At 49.3% G+C, this 19,908-nt stretch overlaps 1 protein-coding gene across 4 annotated transcripts in view; it reads right to left on the bottom strand.

Annotated features, from left to right (window-relative positions):
• GBF1 (golgi brefeldin A resistant guanine nucleotide exchange factor 1) overlaps positions 1 to 19,908 on the bottom strand; it is a 2,365,494-nt gene that overhangs the window by 394,923 nt on the left and 1,950,663 nt on the right. For 2 of the 4 annotated variants that reach the window (XM_078643218.1, XM_078643220.1), the window contains exon 33: positions 13,204 to 13,397. In XM_078643218.1, coding sequence (XP_078499344.1) covers positions 13,204 to 13,397 — 194 coding nt within the window. Of the gene's footprint in view, positions 1 to 13,191; positions 13,398 to 19,908 lie in introns of all 4 variants that reach the window. The other 2 variants (XM_078643217.1, XM_078643219.1) reach the window with 1 other exon arrangement.

The raw sequence follows: 19,908 nt of genomic DNA on the forward strand, positions 1-19,908 counted from the left end.
AGTAAAGGGAGACACGAGCAAGTTTAAAATGTTTATTTTTATGTTTATTTTTAACGCCGTAATCTCAAGCGTAGCATCTTATATAATACAAGCAGACATATGATAAGAAATAAGATTGTCTGCATAGTTACTACTCCATAAAATACAAAGGGAGAAAGCATGTAATAATGCTAAATGGAAATAGGTTAAATATATACGTATATTCCACCCTCCCTTGATAGTAGGTTATTTTATAACTAAAGAAGGTCTCTTTGGGATTACATAGGCGGCCCCATACCTCTGGTATTTAGCAGAAGTGGATGACATCAAATTCTGCACGAGCTCTCAGCATACAAATGTTCTCCAAGTGTGTTCAATCATGCTTATACAGTGCATTATTAAAGGCGCCAGTATCTGAGGCGGCCACAGCTGCATATGTGTTATGTCTAGAACATGCGCTGGTCAGTTCGAACAACAGCTCTCAGTGTTGAAATAACCTTGAAGGCCTCGGCACTTACTGTAAAGACTAAGCTTACAAAAAATTCTAGCAAAATAGAAAAACAAGTTATTCTCATGTGAAGCAAAAATACACAGCCTATCGTCGAGAAAATAATAAAGTGTGTGCCATGTGCAAAAGGCAGCAGAAAGTAAAATGGCGTTTAAACTTCTAATACGCTCACGCTAACACTGTGTGCATGTAAGGTTCATCCCCACTACAATATATATATATATATATATATATTCTCTCCTAGTTGTACCAGTAATTGAAGCCGCACTCACAGGTAGGTTAAAGAAACCTTCTTTATTTAGATTAGGCAGGCAATTTATCATCCCGTCTTGAGTCCTCCTGGCCGACGCGTTTCGGAGAATTCCCTCTCCTTCTTCCTGGGCCAAATGCGAGCATACGATAAGCTGCTTGCTGAACAGAAGACCCTTTGCGCTGTTTTAATTATTTCATTGGCTTCTGGTGTGCCGTTTTTTTTGTTTCCTTTACTTGCAAAGCACACTGGTCTCCGTAGTTCAAGTTTGTGCATATAATTATAACCCTCCAGTGGGCTCGAGTGTTCGTAAAAGTTCTGAGGACAGTTTATAACCCTCCAGTGGGTTTCCGGATGGTACCTTGCCTGTCTCTATTAAATCACCCACCACGCCGAGTGCGGCTTCAATTACTGGTACAACTAGGAGAGAATATATATATATATATATAACCCTAAAAATCCAAAGGTTACAGGGTTGGTATAGTTTGGTTCAGATTTAACACACACAAAACCATAGAAATTCAGTAGTTATAGTTATCTGAGGTAACTATAACTTGCGACCCCCGCAAAGCACTGCTTATGACCTCACATATTACATCACTCATTACAAGGTCAGCGACATCACTGATACATCAAAGTGTGTGCATGCCTTTCATAAAACTTTCTGACACTGAATGATATACACTGAGCTAGTGCATTAGTTAAATTACTATTCTTTTTGTACTACTGTGTGTTAGCATTTCTAACATGTATCATCTGAAGTATAATATTGTTTGTAAAGCAAGTGTATTATTTGTTATCTGGCCTCTTCGCTGATGTATGTGTATGGTAGAGCTTTGTGACAGTCTAGGCTGTTCATTGCGACTTAACTCCACAGTGGGGTGGAGTACAGTTGTGTTTTACGGCATACTGACCACTTTGCTTAATACCTTGCCTTCGTGACGAATGAACGTAGTAGTAGTTCACAATCAATTCACCTGTTCACTAAGAACTCTCTCTAGGATGATAGCTCAATGTAGTAAACTGGGTGTGTGAGTCTTATAGTGGTTGTGTGAGTGGTTGTGTGGGTGTGTGAGTGGTTGTGTGGGAGTGTGAGTGGTTGTGTGGGAGTGTGAGTGGTTGTGTGGGCGTGTGAGTGGTTGTGTGGGCGTGTGAGTGGTTGTGTGGGCATGTGAGTGGTTGTGTGGGCATGTGAGTGGTTGTGTGGGCATGTGTGGTTGTGTGGGCATGTGAGTGGTTGTGTGGGCATGTGAGTGGTTGTGTGGGCATGTGAGTGGTTGTGTGGGCATGTGAGTGGCTGTGTGGGCGTGTGAGTGGCTGTGTGGGCGTGTGAGTTGCTGTGTGGGTGTGTGAGTGGCTGTAAGTTGCTGTGTGTGCGTGTGAGTGGCTGTGTGGGTGTGAGTAGCTGTGTGGGTGTGAGTGGCTGTGTGGGCGTATGAGTGGCTGTGTGGGCATGTGAGTGGCTGTGTGAGTTAAATTGTGGATCTGAGAGTTGGTGTGCGAGTGGGTGAGTGAGAGTGTTAATAGGTGTGTCTCTGTGAGTGGTTGTATATGTTTTTTGATAGGGGTCTGGATCCGATGATCAGCCGCAGAGCACACAGAGGGTTGCAGCATGGTGGATCAGCAGACCCTGAAACGCACAAAACAACTCATTTTTGGACAATTTCTTGCCCATGAGGGGTCCCTCACAGACCCCACCATCTGTCACATGGGGTCAAGTTACTCCTATCTTGAGCCCTTCTATCACTTTAACATTTTCAGTCTTAATGCACAAAATGGTGGCCACAACATTATTCTCAGGTTGCGGCCAGCCAATCACAGCATTGCTGTTGGCATGTGGAACCACGGATTTGTCGCGGTAGATCCCGAGTCTCTAGATATATAGATAATTTTTTATAACTTTAATAACTAACTCCAAAACTACTGAAATAAATGTATACCAAATTACAAAAGCATTTTTTCTGGACCTAGATCTAGCTTTCTGCCAAATGTGGTGTAATTCAGTTCAGTGGCTAGAGCTGTAGTTGTGTCCAAAAGCACTATGGGAAATTGCATGGGGAAAACACATTTTGGGACACCCTCCCTTCTTCTCAACTCTGTTTGTTGGAACATTCCAGACAGCTGAAGTGACTGGCAAACTTGTTTTTGAAATTTAGTGAAGATTTGTCAAACAAATTCAAAGTTGTCAGCAAAACAAAAAACACTCTTCCTATGGAAACTAGGTCCTTACTGTAACTACCCTACTAGCAACTGCCAGTAGGTAATATATGCATAAATAAAGGGAAGGAGAGAGAGCAAGTAAGCACAAAATCTTGAAACCCATACATACTATCTTAATAATTGACGGTTGTAAGTGGCCACACCAGTTTTATCTATGACCATTTGTAGGATTCCCTCCTGCCTTCAGCCCTCCCCCATCAACAAAAATCAAACTTAAAGATGTCATGTGGTATTGGGTCAAAATCTCACCTGTACTCACCCCTGGAGATAAATTAAAGGATGCATTCTATGGGGGAACAGAGGTCCCAGTAGCAGACTCAATGTAGGAAAAGAAGCTACCCTAAAGCCGTGTCAGCGCTGGTCAGGAAAGCTGCACTGTTCCCTTGTTTTGTCTACTCCCCCATAGACTTCACTCAGACTGGCATTGAACCATTGCAGCCACATGAATTCTTGGTTTAAGGTGGCAGATACTCCACCTCATGGCTGGTTTGGTGTACAGATTAATGCCTCCATGCAGCCCTTCTCCTCCCACTCACCTGGCAGGTATACTCAAGCAGGGTCGCCACAACCACTGCTGACCAGTCTGCACAGTTAAGCAGCAGATGGAAAAGACCAGGGAGGATGTTAGATAGCCATCAGTGTTATAGCCACCAAAGACACCCAAAATTAAAATTTACATAGGGCATTCAATAGTATATATTCCGACGGGCCAGCTGCCTTATGGACCTGTGCATTGGTGAAGGAAGAGGGTGGGGGATCATGAGGGAGCAACCATATCCACTGGTCTTCTTGGGACTCAATTAGCCCTGCTATCTGTTATACTTTCAATTGTAATTATTGTTTCTAATAAACAGCATGGACTTCATAGGTTCACATATTATTTCTGCTCTCTAATCACTGTTCCAGCAGCAAAAAAACCTGGGGAATCATACTACAATCGCAAACATAGAGATTTGCTAAAGCAGTCAGCTACAGCACCACATTTAGTGCTACCTCATAATACCTTAGTTAACACCTCGTCACAAAGCACCCAACTCCAATGTAGTATTCTTTATGATTGTGTAGCACTTCTTTTCATATATCAGTTTTACAACAGACCTAGTATTCCCTTGGGATGAAACATTAATGAAGTTGGAGATTAAAAGTGTCCAGTTCTGAATGGATAGAACACAAAACAAAAACATTAAAATGGAGACAAATCTTTGAAACCTCACACTTAGTAGGGCAATACGATGTTATAATCCGGCACACATCAGAAAGCATTGCAAGCATACATTTTCTGATGGGGCCGGAAAGGAAAATCAACTGACACTATACAAAAATACAGAATATAAATGAGTAGCATCATCTATTTAATTCACAATGCCCAAAGTCTGTACCTAGAAGTACGAGTTACTTACCTTCGGTAACGATGCATCTGGTAGAGACGTTGTCTACCCGCAGATCCCTTAACTTAGAATTATCCCCAGGCGTCAGACTGGATCCGTAAAACTTTTCCGCGGAACCACCAACAAAACTGTGAAAGTATGGGAACAGTGTGCAAAGGATGAAAAAATCCGTAAAACAAAGAAATCGGATGGTGCAAAACACCATCATAAAGGACAGTATCTGACACTGTCCACTCACAAACCAAGAAGTAAAGGCAGAGCATCGCTCTGAGAAACAACCCTGCAAAGCGAGACGTGGACCCTCTCTAGAGTAACAAGGGAAGAATATCTTGACAGACCAAGCACAAGAAGAACAACAATCTACTGCAAGAAGACATGAAAAGAATGGCACTTCCCCTATAGAAATGGAAGGCAAAAGCACAGCACAGCATATCCCCAAGAAGACGACTGTAGAGGAGACAAGAGTCCTGAGTTGATGGAGAAGGCGGGAGGGAGGGAAGGCAACAGGAGAAGAAGAAGCTCCTGGCGAAGGTGAATAAAAAAGCACCGCTCTACCGAAAAAGAAGCCACCTGGAGGAAGGCAGCTGCATATGGCAATTCTTAAAAGGGTCGCACCAATGTGAGCACCCTGGATGAAAACCAATGGCAACTGAAAGGAAGCAAAGTGGAGACGCCCACCTGGCAAGGTCCTCGCAGAATGGGGAGGATGGGTGGGCGTTAAGGAATCTGCAGCTAGACAGCGTCTTTACCAGATACATCGTTACCGAAGGTAAGTAACTCTTACATCTGATAGAGACATCTAGCTACAGATTCCTTAACTTAGAATAGATACCAACATACCCCAAGGGGGAGGTGGGTCTGCGACAGAACAATCAGAAAGTGCCCAATAGTACTGAGCCGGCCACAAAGTGACGGACTATGAAGAAAGCTGTGGTGGTGCAGCCAGTCAGCAACACAAGCAGCTCGGAGAGCAAAAGACCATGGGAGGCAAGGTATCATAAGACCGTCTGAGTATGAGATGTAGAAACAGCACTAAGCCATATCCAAGAACGAAAGAGAGTTCATATTGAGGAACTACCCCCAAAGCTCAATGGTGCACTAAGTTGACACCTACGAAAGCTAGAGGACAATATGGAGGGACGAAACCAGAGCCTACCAGGCGAGCCCTCGCATTGGGAGGCCGGACAGGCAGCATCCAGGAAGCAAAGGGGCAAGAGGCAGGAACAGAGCAACATCTAAGAAATAGAGGCGGGAACATAAGGCACGCCAAGTACCCACTTAGTCACACAAAGGCGACAGGGGCGGACAGCACCACGCTGAAGCACACAGAGGCGGACAACTATGAGAACATGCACATAGCACACAGCTACGGAGACAACAAAGTGGCGTAGCTAAGATGAGTACAGGACTGCCCAACAAGGCAGTTTGAAGGCAAGGGGAGAACGCACCCACAGAAGACAGAGACACAGGGCGCAACACCTGGGGAGACCTTCACCTGAGTAACTGTCCCGTAGGCACACCAGATACCGATTAGGGTGACACCCAAAGTAAAAAGACGCATTTGAAGGGTGTGGCATCCGAGGCACCGAAGCGCCTATAGAAACCGTGAAGAAGAACACGCATAGCTGTTTAGAACATCATCAGATCTCCAGACCACCACCTCCGACCCGGAGGGGAAATGCACCCCCACAGAAGGGGGGAGTGCGCAGTACAGGAGCGGGACAGACAAGACCCCCAAGATAGAGCGTCTGGAAGAGGAGGTCCACCCGAGGGAACGGAACCCTAGGAACCCCCATTGCTAAAGATACAGGAAAAGGTACCAAAGTCCACTATAACCGTGCTACGAAAAACACTGCCATGCAGAACGATGGCAAGTGTGAGCACAAGGCACCCAACTGCTCCCCGAAAATGGGGATATAGGACCAGACCTCGCAGAAGCGTAGAGAGGTAGGTGTGTAAAAAGGGATACCAACGGACAACCAGTGGTTATATAGATATATATATATATGAAAAAAGAAGGCGAGCCCTGAAACCTCGCAGCTGCGGGCGCTATAGGAGGAACCCACCTAATGCACCCGTGGCAAGAGGCAGCCCCATGTTGAAACATGTTGAAATACACTGAAAAGAGTTAGTACAAGGAAAAAACCTCCAGATGTGGAGAAGGAGGCACGGCTCAAGCAAGGCAAGACTTGTGGCGTGTAGGAGGCAGCGACAGCAGGCACAACACTGAAAACCGTTTAAAGGTAAGATAATGGCGTCAGTAGACGTAGAGAGCCCAAAGGGACCTCCATGCCTGCCTGGCGCAGAGCAGAGCTACACAATAGCATACAGGTACCCCACCTGGAGTATATCACGCCCCAAGAAAAATAGGGGAACACCTCTTAGGGTAAACCATAGTCAGAGGACAGAACACAACAACCTGTGGAACACCGCCACAGTAGGCTTACTGCCAGCCCAAAAACGCATAGAGCAACTGGTGGAAGCTAAACGAAAGGGTAACCACCCCAGGATATGACAACCTGAAACCTGCTAAGTAAAGACCTATAGGGGAGGCGCTGAACCACCGAATCGGCGTGGGTATCAAACAAAAGGACCGCGTTAAAGGGCAGGTCAACAAGGCGTTCCCGGATATTCCCTGGGAAGACGCCGTACCGCAACCAAGCATAGCGGTGTAGTGCAACCGAACCAGCCATAGCCCGGCCTAAGGAGTCCGAGGTATCCAGGGCCGAGCAGACAGTAAATTCTGCTAGATCACGGCCGTCACGGATAAGATGGAGGAGGTCAACATGAGCGCTCACAGACTCGGCAGAGTGCCAAAGGGCCGAAGTAGCCCGAGCCAAGACACACACTGTATTGAGTGAGTGAGTGAAGAGCTGCGCTAGTGGAACCGAAAATAATACGACCCCACGACTCCAGCCATCTGGACTCCCAGGAGGGAGGAAGCAGCAGCTGAGGCAAGGAAGGAAAAGCAGTTTGCAGAACAAGCCCCTGAACGTCTGGATGAACAAATAAGCAAACTGGATCGTTTGGACAGGGTGGTGGCAGGGCATGATAGAACAAGCCACCGGGTCACCCAACGCCGGCCGAGCCCAGGTGCCCAAAAGGGCATCATAAAGAGAAGCTTCAAAAGGCAGAAGCGGCTCAACATTCCCCGAACCGCGGTGGAGAACATCCAACAGCGGGTCAACAGGCAGGGGAACCGAAGGGGGCTGCATACTCAGAATGCGGGCGGCCAAGGAAACAACTCTTATAAATGCCGCACCAGCCTCGGTAGCCCTCCGAGGAGGGGACAGTAACTCATCCATGGGTGAGGGCTGTAAACTAAGCCTCCCACCCCAAGGTGGTTGTCTGATAAACAGAGGATGAGCCCAATGTCCAAATGAAGAAAGCCCCATTGATGAATGAGGGCCCTGATGGGGCTCCAGAGGAGGCAGAGAGTCAGCCGGAGCCACAAATTCCAAGGAGGGAAGAGGCAAGGATGCATCCAGCGTCGCCGGACGTCAGGGGTGATGCCGAACTCCCCCCGGAAGCCTCCGGAGAGGAGTCAATGATCCGGCGTTGAGGCGGCGCAAGGGCTTCCTCGGTCTGTGCGGACTGTGCCCCGTCTAGCGCCGACTGTGTCCCGTCCGGCGCTGACTGTGCCTGGTCCGGCGCCGACTCGACCTCAACCATGATAGGCTCTGGTTACGAAGAAAGGAACGGTGCCGGAGCTGGGGAGGCAAGCCTATGGTGCCGGACCGGCACCGACTGAGCCTCAACCACAACAGGCTCAGGCTCCGAAGAAAGGAATGGTGCCGGAGCATGGAGGCAAGGCTACGGCCCCGAACCGGCGCCGGCTCACCCTTCGAAAAGACAGCCGCCTGTCTGTAAGGCCGAGGGGGGCTGAGAGCTAAGCAGCGAGCACCAGCAACCACCTGCGATGCCACAGGGAGCCCCCCAGGACTGTGTGGCGCGGTAGGGGTGCAATGGGACGAACAGGGGGACCCAGCCGTTTCGCGCCCTGACACCACCATATCTCCATCATCCCGGGAGGCAAGGGGCTCAGCCAGCACCGGGGGAGAATCCACCGGCGAGTCCACCGGAGACCCCGCACATAACAGAGGGTCCGAGGATGCCCCAGAGAGAGGAGGGGACCCAAGGGAGGCCTGCAGGGCCACGGCATAGGCCGCCATCTGGATCCGAGTCGCCCCCGTGCTATGAAAAGGCGGATACGGGAGGGACAACTCCAGGGGGGTGGACGTCCGGAGAAATCCGGGAACAGTGCCCCCGACAACAGAAGAGGTCGAGGACCTCGGCGACATGCGCCGGGACTTACCAGGAAGGGGCGAGCGATGCACACGGGAACCAGACGGCAACTAACGCCGCAAACGGAACCCACTGCCACTGGGACCTGCCGCCGAAGAGGAAGCTGGGGGCCGTGATGACTACAACCGGGACAGGCGAGCCAAAAGTAGCTTCGTCCAGCGCTCCTGCCAGGAGTTCGGCTTGAGTTGGCAGGCGTCGCAATCCACCGAGTCGTGGTGTTCGCTCAGACATCACATGCAGATAAGGTGTGGGTCCGTTACGGACATTTGCTGCAAACAGGAGGCACACGTTTTAAAGCCCGAAGGCATCGCACACTGTTCCAGACGCAAAGCGTCAAAGGGGCCTAAAAACAGGCCAGAGGAACCGCTTACTCCAGATCCGCGTTGCACGCGAAAAAGAAGGAAACAGATGTCAGCGCGCCGGAAGGGACTTATATGACCTCGCTGACGTCATGTCTGTGGACAAGGACAGGGCAGGGTCATGTAAAATTTCCGGATCCAGTCTGACGCATGAGGATAATTCTAAGTTAAGGAATCTGCAGACAGATGTCTCTATCAGATCATATTTTACTATAATCTAATTACTAGAAATTCTTCCAATACTTGAAACTGAGGCTTTGCAATGAAGACCATAATGACTATTTGAGAAGACTTTCTTTTGAAGTCACAATATATTAAAATAGCCATAATCCAAACATTTACATACACAGATAACAACAAAACACCTGCACAACCAAATAGACCACCAGTAATGAAAAGAAGCAAGAGTTTAAAGACACATTTTTAATGCAGCTTCTGCAACAATATAAACAAGCATTTGCAATGCAATAGGGCTCACATTTATGAGAGTTTGAGCTATTAGCATTGTAACTGACAATGCCTTTTATTTATGTGTTTTTTTTAAAACAGATAAAGGGCATTGTCATTTACAATGCCAATAGCTTGAACTATCGCAAATGCGAGACCTATTCCATTTCAAACGCGTTAGGAGAGAGGGTGTCCTGCCTTTTCCTGCCAGCAAGAGCAGGCTCTTTGAGAAAATTGTGCTTGGAGGCTGTAATTAAAGCCTACGGAGGCAACAACACACGTAACTGGAAGTGTCGCCAAGGGAGGTTACAAAATGGGAAAAGGTGGTACTAAGGAGGGACTACTAAGCCTATTGACTAATGAAAAGCCACAGTTTACAATAGACAATGACAAAAGCCAATGAAAAAACTGGGTGGAGAGTGGGTGCAGTTTCACGTTCATACCTTATTTATATTTATTTATTTTCGGATTTGTATTGCGCATAGCTGCCCCAGCGACGGGGAATTCCAGCGCCACCAGAGACCAAAGACGAGAGCCTGGAAGTGAAACAGAGTGTTAGACAGAAAGAACGGGGAAGAGCCAGGTCTTTAAGGCTTTTCGAAACGCCAAATGATTCTGAATAACTCTAATGGGAACCGGGAGCGAGTTCCAAAGTTTCGCCTCCAGGCAGCGGAACGAACGTCCACCGGCTCTGGCTCTCCAAACTCGAGGAGTACAAACCAACGCTAGGTCGGCGGATCTCAGCGGGCGCCCAGGCACATAAAACTCAAGCAAATTAGATAGCCCTGATGGTACCTGGAGAGACAAGATCTTGTGCGATAAGTACAGCGCCTTAAACTGAATGCGCTCTTCGACAGGCAGCCAATGGAGTTTAGGGAGCACATGCGCAACTGAGCAAAATCTAGGCAGTGCAACCAGGATACGGGCCGCCGCATTCTGAACCCTCTGCAAGCGCTTAATGCTGGCCTTATTGGCGCCCTGATAGAGGGAATTACCATAGTCCAGTCTGGAGAGAATTGACACCTGGACAATGGTCTGACGCACCTTGGGTGGAAAAAAAACAAGCAGAGGTTTCAGGCCTCGCAGAAGCCCGAAACAGACTCCTGCCACAGCTTTCGATTGCGTGTCAAAGGTCAAGCCATTGTCGAAGCACACACCCAAGTTCTTCACAACCTCCTTAATACAACATGCCTTGCAGACCAGCACATGCACTGCCTAGGCTCAACCTAAACAAGCTTGCATTACTCTGCGATGCCACAGGCCTTCAGGTCTCTGTACTGCATAACTGCACCCGGTACTGAGTGAGCTCCAAGACCGACATAATCTGTTGCGGGGCAGACACGTTGGTCCCATGAACTCAGGGGCATGTAGCCGTCGTACTGCAGCTGCACCGCAGGGTAACAATTCAGGGGCAGAAAGGTGGGCAGGAAGCCAGCAGGGCTGTGCCATGGCAGAGTAGTTCTCGGTGCTGGCCAGGCACTGGGGTCGTCGTTGGCTGGCGGGAGGCGGTGCACAGGTGCTGGTTGAGTGTGCCAGCTTCCTAAAACACAGATCTTGGGCTGGCGGGGGCCGGCGAAGTGCTGGGACCCAGTGGCCGTATAGATGTGGGCCAGCCCGTCGGTGGGCAGAATGTGGCCGGGTGAGGCCAGAGTCTCACTGCAAATGGGACTGGATCCATACTCGGCCGAGATGATGCTTATCTCACTTCATGTCATGGGCATATTATTACACCATATAGGCTTTCATGCAACAACCTAAAGCATTGTGTGTTATGGTGTACTTCCATTCAGCCGAACAGGCTAATTTAATTATAGCAACTATTTTTCTCTTTTTGAAGTTTTCATTTAGCGCGAACTCTACCCGAAGGTAGTGGAGCCTTTAATGAGCACCAGTTACATTTCATAGGAGGACGCATACATTTTCGGTAGGCATGAGATTAAGTGACTTGCCCAGAATCACAGGATGTCGAGCTTACGCCGAGACTCGAACCCGTTTCCCGCCCGATTCCACAGACGCCAGCTCTGGCCATAACCACACTCCCTCTCAAATATATGTCCTCGAGTAATGGCTGTCTGACTTGTCGTGGTAATAATGCGCTGCACTGTATGCAGTCAGCACAGTCACTCCACTGAATCATGCTTTTCTTTGATATCAGAGCAGGCCACAGTAATGGCTCTGGAGAGGGGGAGTAGTGTAACCCGAGAGCAGACAGGGTCTCCAGCGCACCCTACGCTAATCTCTGCAGGATGGCCGTAACAGGGTGCAGCTGGGACGCCGGGATGGAGCTATGGTAACGAGCAGAGGCAGAGAGGCTATTCAAAGTGTACTAAAAAACTAGCCTCTCTTGTTAATTGCCAGAGTGGCTGTGTTTTCAGTGTGATGTTCACTGATGCTGACAGCTGGATGATACGTCTCTTATCTTTGGCAGGATACTCTTGCAAACTCGTGTCACAGAAGATGTCTCTCATCATGGTGAGCGAGGACTCGCTGGATGCAAGTATTCTGCTTCGATCATTATGTTGTTTGCAAAACTATGTTCTTCTGACTTGTAATGCCCCTATTGCATTCCTCAGCTTCACGGTTAGATTGAAAAAATAGAATATATAAGTGAAACTTTTGTAAATGTGAAGTGTATTATAATTTTCTGATCACTTTGGTTAAGGTTACAGTAATGAAAATAGACAAGCTTTACAAAACTGAAACATGCTGGGAAGCTGAGCTCCTGGGTCTTTAGGGTGTGATCTGAGTGTGTTATTCAAGTGAAGCACTTAACGTCTTCCTTCCACGGGTCTGAACCCTGTGCTGGGCCAGGGGCGCTGTGGTGTCCGCAGTGGCTCATTATATAAGGGTCTGCTTGAACTGAGCTTCTTCCCAGCCAGAGGGGGGCTCGCGGTGGCACGTCAGATCCGGTGACTGGCTCTCCATGAATGAACTGCACGCGCTATCTTTTAATGAGGAGCAGAACGCTTCGGAGGGAGGAAGACGGCGGAGCACAAGAAATCTGAACAGTTTACGTTGCTGCTGGTGCAATACAGGAGAGGAAGAGAGCATCAGCAGATCACGCTGTAATTTGCACCCTCTCGACTTAGTCTGATATCAAGTGTCTGGATGACATACTTTAATTCCACCGTGGCATTTCGCTCCGGGCTACATACGCACACAGTAAGCGTGGGCTGTCTTGTATCGGCATGCGTTGTAAGGTTAACTCTCGTTCTTCTGAATACTTTAAAACTGTCGGCGGGATATCTGGGGTTTAGTCTCGCCTTGTTACGCACTGAACCATCATTAGATATAAACTGGCCTCAGAATCCCTAAAAAAAAAAAAACAGTGGTGCGCACGCACCACAGAGGAGCGAGGGGGACGGAGCGCGGCAGCGAGGCGAACGCGCGCTGCTGCGCGTGCTAGACACCAGTGGGAATGGGCGGAGCAAAGGGGGGACATGCGCCCACCTTTGACCAACTGCGCGCTTTATTTTTGTAAAAAAATCACGCTTAACCCAATTGCAGCGGGAGAAAGCAAAACCACACGCAAGAGCATGTGAGCAGCTTTCAGAACCCCGTACAAAAGGGCTTTTGCTGCGCGAGCAATGCTGCGCACTGCAACGTAGGCGCGAGCCCTAAAAATGGCCTTTACAAGCTATATGGATACAGCAGATGCTTACACTTCAGGACTGGGAATCAATAACGTATGATAAAAGGACATATAGGAGGAGGAGGAAAGACTGCTATACTTACGTCTTGACTAACCTGTAAAGACACAGTGTGGTAGCTGGCAGGAACAGTCTCATCTTCCTCATCTTCGCTGTGGGAACGGGACTGTCGCTGGTAAGATGCACTTGAATGTCTAACCACAACCTCTTTATCCTTTGCTTTCTTCTTAAAGCGATTTGACTTGCTATCATATTTTTGGTTCCTCTGCCTCTTCTCCTGAGACTTGTTCCCTTAGGAAGAAAAACAATCTAGTATCTGTGTCAATAGTCGCATGCTTTCCAAAAAGAAACAAATGCTACAACTGTAAATTATTAACATTCTAAGCTAAAACAGCTAGACTCTGAATTCAACATTAGGAGACACAGCTACCTTTGCATAGAGAACCCCGTAGCATTTATCTCCACAACACATGTGAGATGAAAAAATTACTCCTCTTCAGTAAAAATCTTTCTGGTGTATACTCAATCTACCTGAGAAGTCCTTATTTTCTGAATATTCCAGGCAGTTGAGTGCATCTCAAAACTTTTTCAATAGTTGTTCCATGTCGATAAGGGGACAAAACCATCATGATGTTACCGCAGTGGCCACTTCAGCCCTGGTGGAAGGAGCCCGCAAACCTTCAGGAGGCTTCATCTGGTCAAGTGCATAGCAGATGTTGATGCAGAGCATGTCCCAACTAGAGATGATCCGCTTCTGCACTGCCTGACCTTTCTTTGCACCAACATACCCCACGAAGAGTTGGTTGTCCACCCAGAACTCTTGTGTGCAGTCAAGGTAGAACAACAACGCTCTTTTTGGTCCAGATCCAGATGGTGGAGTCACTCCTCTTCTTTCGAGGGATGTGCAGGAGTATAAAAGTTAGGGAAGGAGACAGAATGGCCTACATGAAAATCGGTGAACACTTTTGGTAAAAAGGAGACCTTTGTGAGAAGCACCACTTAGTCAGAATAGACTGAGAGGTAAGGCGATTAGGATGATAAGGTCTGCAGCTCACTTACTCAGCGGGCAGATGTTCTTGCCACAAGGAAAGCTGTTTTTAAGTTAAGAAGCCTGAGGGGCTCAAAAGGAGCACACATCAAAAAAGTCAAAAACAAATTAAGGTTCCACTGAGGAATAATGAATGGTGAAGGAGTGAAGAGATGAGAAAGACCCTTGAGGAACCTATGTACAATAGGAGACTTGAATAAAGAGGGTTGATCAGGCAACTGCAAGAAGCCAGAAAAGGCAGATCGGTAGCCCTTAATCGTGCCGTGAGCAGAGCACTGCTGGGCAAGAAAAAGAACAAAAAGCAGAACTTCAGATAGAGGGGCAGAAAGGGAATTAATGGATTACTCTGCAAACCATGCTACAATGTTTTTCCAATGGCAGGCGTATGCTGTCTTGGTGTAGAGACGCCTAGCTGCGAAGATGAAATTACAAACTTTGGAACGAAGGTTAAAAGTTGCCAACTGTTTAGGCTCAACCTCACGTAGGATGGAAGAAAGTGGACATGTTCGATTGGAGAACCCTTCCCTGTGACAGAAGATCTTCCCAAAGAAGCATACTGATCGGAGGATGGACTGCCATGCTCAGTAGCTCAGGATAGTGGACTCTCCAGACTCTGCACGGGCCACAAGGATAAGTTTGGCCCAGTCATTCTTGATCTTCTTGAGAACTCTGGGTAGGAGTGGTATGGGTGGAAAGAAGTACAGGAGGCCCGAGCTCCTCGAGACAAAAAGCGTCTCCAAGCCAGTGCCACCTTGGAAACTCCAGCGAACCAAACTGTTGACATTGCACATTCTCGGTGGAGGGAAACAGATATAACCAAGGCTCCCCACGGTGCTGAAAGAGACGTTGAGCCATCTTTGGGTGGAAACACCAATTGTGATCCGCTAGGCAACTTCAGCTGAGTTTGTCCGCTCTGGCATTCAGACAACCCACCACTTGTTGAACCACCAGTGATGTGGCCTGCTGTTCCATCCATGTCCAGAGATGCAGGGTCTCATGACAAAGGGTCCACAACCCCACTCCGCCCTGTTTGTTTCAGTACCACATGGCGGTGGTGTTGCCTGTGAACAATTATATCAGCCATCCACTGATGGAGGGCAAAAGGCTTTCAATGGCAATCCGATCGTACAGAGCACCACCAGGTTAATGTGGAATTTGGATTTCAATGGAAACTAGAGTACTCTGATCTCCACCTCTCCGAGATGCACAAGTTACTTACTTTCGGTAACGATATATCTTAAAGAAACATTAGTTCGTGTTAGATTCCTTACCTTAGAATATCCCCAGGCGTCAGACTGGATCCGGAAATTATTTCGTCAACAGTACCCCTGCCCGTTGGTACGCGTCGTCCTGCAACCCCGCGTCCGTCGTCGGCGGTGTGATCGCCGGAATGACGTAGCTGGAGTACTTAGACACCGCCCTCGCACGCTGATGTCAGTTCTAAACATAGCTTCCCGCGCCAGAAACTCAACGCCATGCAAGAAACCGACACTGGTGCCCTGAAACTAGGGCCCTCAAAGGGAAATAGCTTAACCCTAGAAATCGATTTGCAGAACGGGGGGATGGGTGGGGCGATAAGGAATCTAACATTAACTTAGTGATAGATTCCTTACCTTAGAATAGATACCCCAGCAATACCAACCCCGGTGGTGGTTCTGCAACCAAAATCACACCCGGAAGTCCTGGAGAACTGAACGGCCAAAGAAGCCGACTTGACTGTCCAGGCAGTAATGCTTGGCAAACATGTGCAGCGAGGCTCACGTAGCTGCCTGAGAAATGTCCTGCAAAGGGACTCCCCGTCCCAAGGCAGTAGTAGCCGATGTGGCCCGAGTGGAATGGGCGCGCAGCCCCACAGGAGGTTCCTTTTTAGCCAAGGAATAACAGATCTTGATGCACAAAACGACCCACCGAGAGATGGTCTGCTTGTGCACCGCCGTTCCCATCTTAGCGCCCACCTAGCCAAGAAAGAGTTGGTCGTCCACCCGGAACTGTTGTGTGCGGTTCAGGTAAACAAAGAGCGCGCGTTTTGGGTCCAGACAGTGGAGCCTCTCTTCCGAGGGATGCAGAGTCGGAAAGAAGGTGGGCAAGGTAATGGTCTGTCCGATGTGAAAGTCAGTAAACACCTTGGGTAGGAAAAGGAGGACGAGTCCTCAGAACAACTTTGTCCGGATGGACAGAGAGGAAAGGAGGCTTAGATGAAAGAGCCTGGAGCTCACTCACTCTTCTGGCAGAGGTGATGGCAACCAGAAAAGCAGTCTTTAGAGTCAGAAGACGTAAAGGACAATTATGGAGCGGCTTAAAGGCAGCACACATTAGATAGGTTAACACCAGATTCAAGTCCCACTGAGGCATTACAAAAGAACAGGAGGAAACATGTGAGTAATGCCTTTCAAGAACCTATTTACAAAGGGGGACTTGAATAGAGAAGGCTGATCAGGAAGCCTCAAGAAGGCTGAAATGGTCGAAAGATAGCTCTTGATAGTGCCCAGAGCAGAGCCCTGCTGGGCCAGGGAAAGAAGAAAGAGGAGTACCTCAAAGAGGGGCAGAGAGAGGATCCACAGCCTTTGCTATGCACCATGCCACAAATTTGTTCCACCTGCAGGCGTATACCGCTTTTGTGGAGGAAAACCTGGCTGCCAGAATGACATTACAGACTTAAGGAGGCAAGTCAAATGGCAACAACTGTCACCGCTTAATCTCCACGCATGTAGGTAGAGGCTAGGCAGGTTCGGAAGGAGCACCGTCCCCTGTTGCTGCGACAGAAGGTCCTCCTGAAGAGGCAGTGGAATCGGGGGATCGATTGACATACTGAGTAGCTCGGGATACCATTATCTTCGTGCCCAATCCGGAGCCACAAGGATGACTTGGGCCCAGTCGCGCCGGATCTTCTTCAGCACTCTGGGCAGAAGTGGTATAGGCGGAAAGGCGTACAACAGACTGCAGCTCCACGCGCGACGAAAAGCGCCGCCGAGCGAGTGCTACCTTGGAAATTCCAACACGCAGAAATTATGACATTGCGCGTTCTCTTCTGTGGCGAATAGATCTAACCAAGGCTCTCCCCACTGCAGAAAGAGACCTTGCGCCACGTCCGAGTTCAGACGCCATACGTGATCCATCATGCACCGATGACTGAGTTTGTCCGACCTGGCATTCAGAGACCCTGCCAGGTGTTGAACCACCAAGGTAACGCCTTGATATTCCAGCCATGTTCAGAGGCGCAGAGCCTCCTGACATAGGGTCCACGACCCCACCCCACCTTGCTTGTTGCAGTACCACATGGCGGTGGTGTTGTCTGTTAACACCTGCACTAGACTTCCCCAGACAGAGGGAAGGAATGCTTTCAGTGCAAGTCGGATCGCCCACAGCTCCAGAAGGTTGATATGGAGCTGGGACTCCGCCGGAGACCAGAGGCCTCTGATATCGGCCTATCCCATGTGGCCTCCCCATCCCAGGAGGGACGCATCCGTCACCACAGTTTGTTCCGGTTGGGTAGGGAGAGGGATCTGCCATGGACCCAATCGCGATTCGTGAGCCACCACTGCAGCTGTCTCGCAGTGCCCTCCGAGATCAGGACGTGGTCGAACAGGTTGCCCTGATGCTGTGCCCACTGGAACTTCAGGTCCCACTGCAGAGCCCGCATCCGCCATCTGGCGTGATGTACCAGCAGGATGCAGGAGGCCATCAGTCCCAGAAGCCGTAGGGTCATACTGACCAAAACTCGGGATAAGTGCTGAAAGATCAGAATCAGAGCCTGAATATCCCGAACCAGCTACTCGGGAGGAAAAACCTGAAACTGTGCAGAGTCCAGAACCGCTCCGATGAAGAGGAGCTTCTGAGAGGGAATCAGGTGTGATTTTGGTACGTTGATGGAGAACCCCAGAAAATGCAGGAGGTCGGCCGTAGTCTGCAGGTGGGAGACTACTGTCTGGGGCGAGCCCGCCTTCAACAACCAGTCGTCGAGATAGGGGAAGACTGGAACCCTTGATCTGCGCAGATGAGCTGCGACCACCGCCATCAATTTCGTGAACACCCGAGGGGCACTGGGGAGGCCAAGGGGAGCTCGGTAAACTGAAAGTGCATGTGGCCTACCGTGTACCGCAGGTAGCCCCGGTGGGCCGGCAGGACGGTATGTGAAAATAAGTGTCCTGCAAGTCAAACGCTACCATCCAGTATCCAGGGTCTAGGGCAGCCAGAACTTGAGCCAAAGTCAGTATCTTGAACTTCTCCTTCCGGAGGAAGACGATGACGCTCCTGAGGTCCAAGATGGGACGCAGGCCCCCTTTGTCCTTCTTGGGGACCAGAAAGTAGTGGGAGTAACTGGGAGAAGTTGGCCTGATATGCAGTGCTCACTATTCTAGTGAACACTATGTATCAGTCCAAACAACCCTAATTGATGATTGGTTGTAAGTCAACCTGATAGACCAGCTATCCTAGTAGCATGGATACGAGCAGTCTAAGGCTAAGACTCTAGAGGGCGTGTTAAGCCGGCTGTTTTACCATCACATTACCCCTTGAACACCAAGTGAAAGGACACCACACAAGTTGTTATGAAAATAAACAGATATTTATTTATAACAAGTCTACCCTGAACTCTTTATGAGTCAGGGAGCTAAGCACACAACAAAACTCTTACGAAAATACTTTAAGTCGCACAATTTACACAAATGCCCGAGGGGCACGAAAAACCATATATTCCAAAAGTGGAATGCGAATTACTAGCAGGTAAGTAACTATTCTCATAGACTTTAGAATCGCTAGGCCTACAATGCTAAACCTTTAGATTAGAAGCAGGAGGCCTGTGGACGTTGTGTGCAGAGTGGGAACTCTCACGCGTAAGGCGGGAAAAAGTCTATGGAGGCTAGTAAAGACAAAGTTACTGTTCTCGGGCGAACCCGACTAGGTGGGTCGAAAACGGGAGTGGATCCGAACACTTAGGGTGTTGGACTATGCTGGAGCACCGGAGTACTCAGGTTACCTAGCCCAGGGGCTGCGGCCGCATAGGGTTGAAGTTGCGTCGGAAACCCTCGTTGAAGATCCAGGAGCCTGAAGAAAGAAGTTGCTGGCAGGCGGCCAGTGAAGGAGTTCGTGGTGATCCAAGCCTGGATCAGGGAAGAAGAAACCTGTAAGCAGAGGGGACCAAGTTCTGAATCACTAGCCAGTGATTTGAGTGGGCACCAGGATGGCACCGGACGAAGTCACCTCAGCCAGGTGAGTGGGCACTGCTGGGCTCTGCAGTCTCTCGGACCAGGAGGCGTTGTCGGCGACCAGGATGGAGGTGCGAGCTGTCCCACGAAGGTACTTGCTGTCGACGTCGCTGGACCCAGGATTGGGCAACAAGTCTTGGCAAATGCAAGGCCCACGCGGTGGACCTAAAATGGCGTCTTGAGTGGACCAGGAGGGTCCAGGGTGCTCCTCTTTTGGAGGGGAGCAAGGGCTAGTCTGGAGCAACCAGACCAGCAGTGGTTGTCGTCGTGGAGCGTCGTGAGAGGGTCACTAGCCAACGGGCAAGCGACCTGGACAACGCGGTTAGCAGCAAAGAGCAGAAGGACCCACGCAGATCTCGTGGATGCAGGGGGGCTGAACTTCGGTGCTGGAGCTGCTCAGGGTCGGGGCTTCTCTTACCCCAAAGCACTCAGTCGAGGGTCACTCAGCGGTCGTGCTGGACAAGCGTCGTGCAGTTCTGAAGATGGCCGGTCCCTCGAGGTCTCGTCACACCCACGGATCACAGCTGGGCTGATGATGTAGGTTGAGGTC

Source organism: Lissotriton helveticus, chromosome 5_1 (assembly GCF_964261635.1).
Source record: "Lissotriton helveticus chromosome 5_1, aLisHel1.1, whole genome shotgun sequence".
NCBI classification, from domain to species: domain Eukaryota; kingdom Metazoa; phylum Chordata; class Amphibia; order Caudata; family Salamandridae; genus Lissotriton; species Lissotriton helveticus.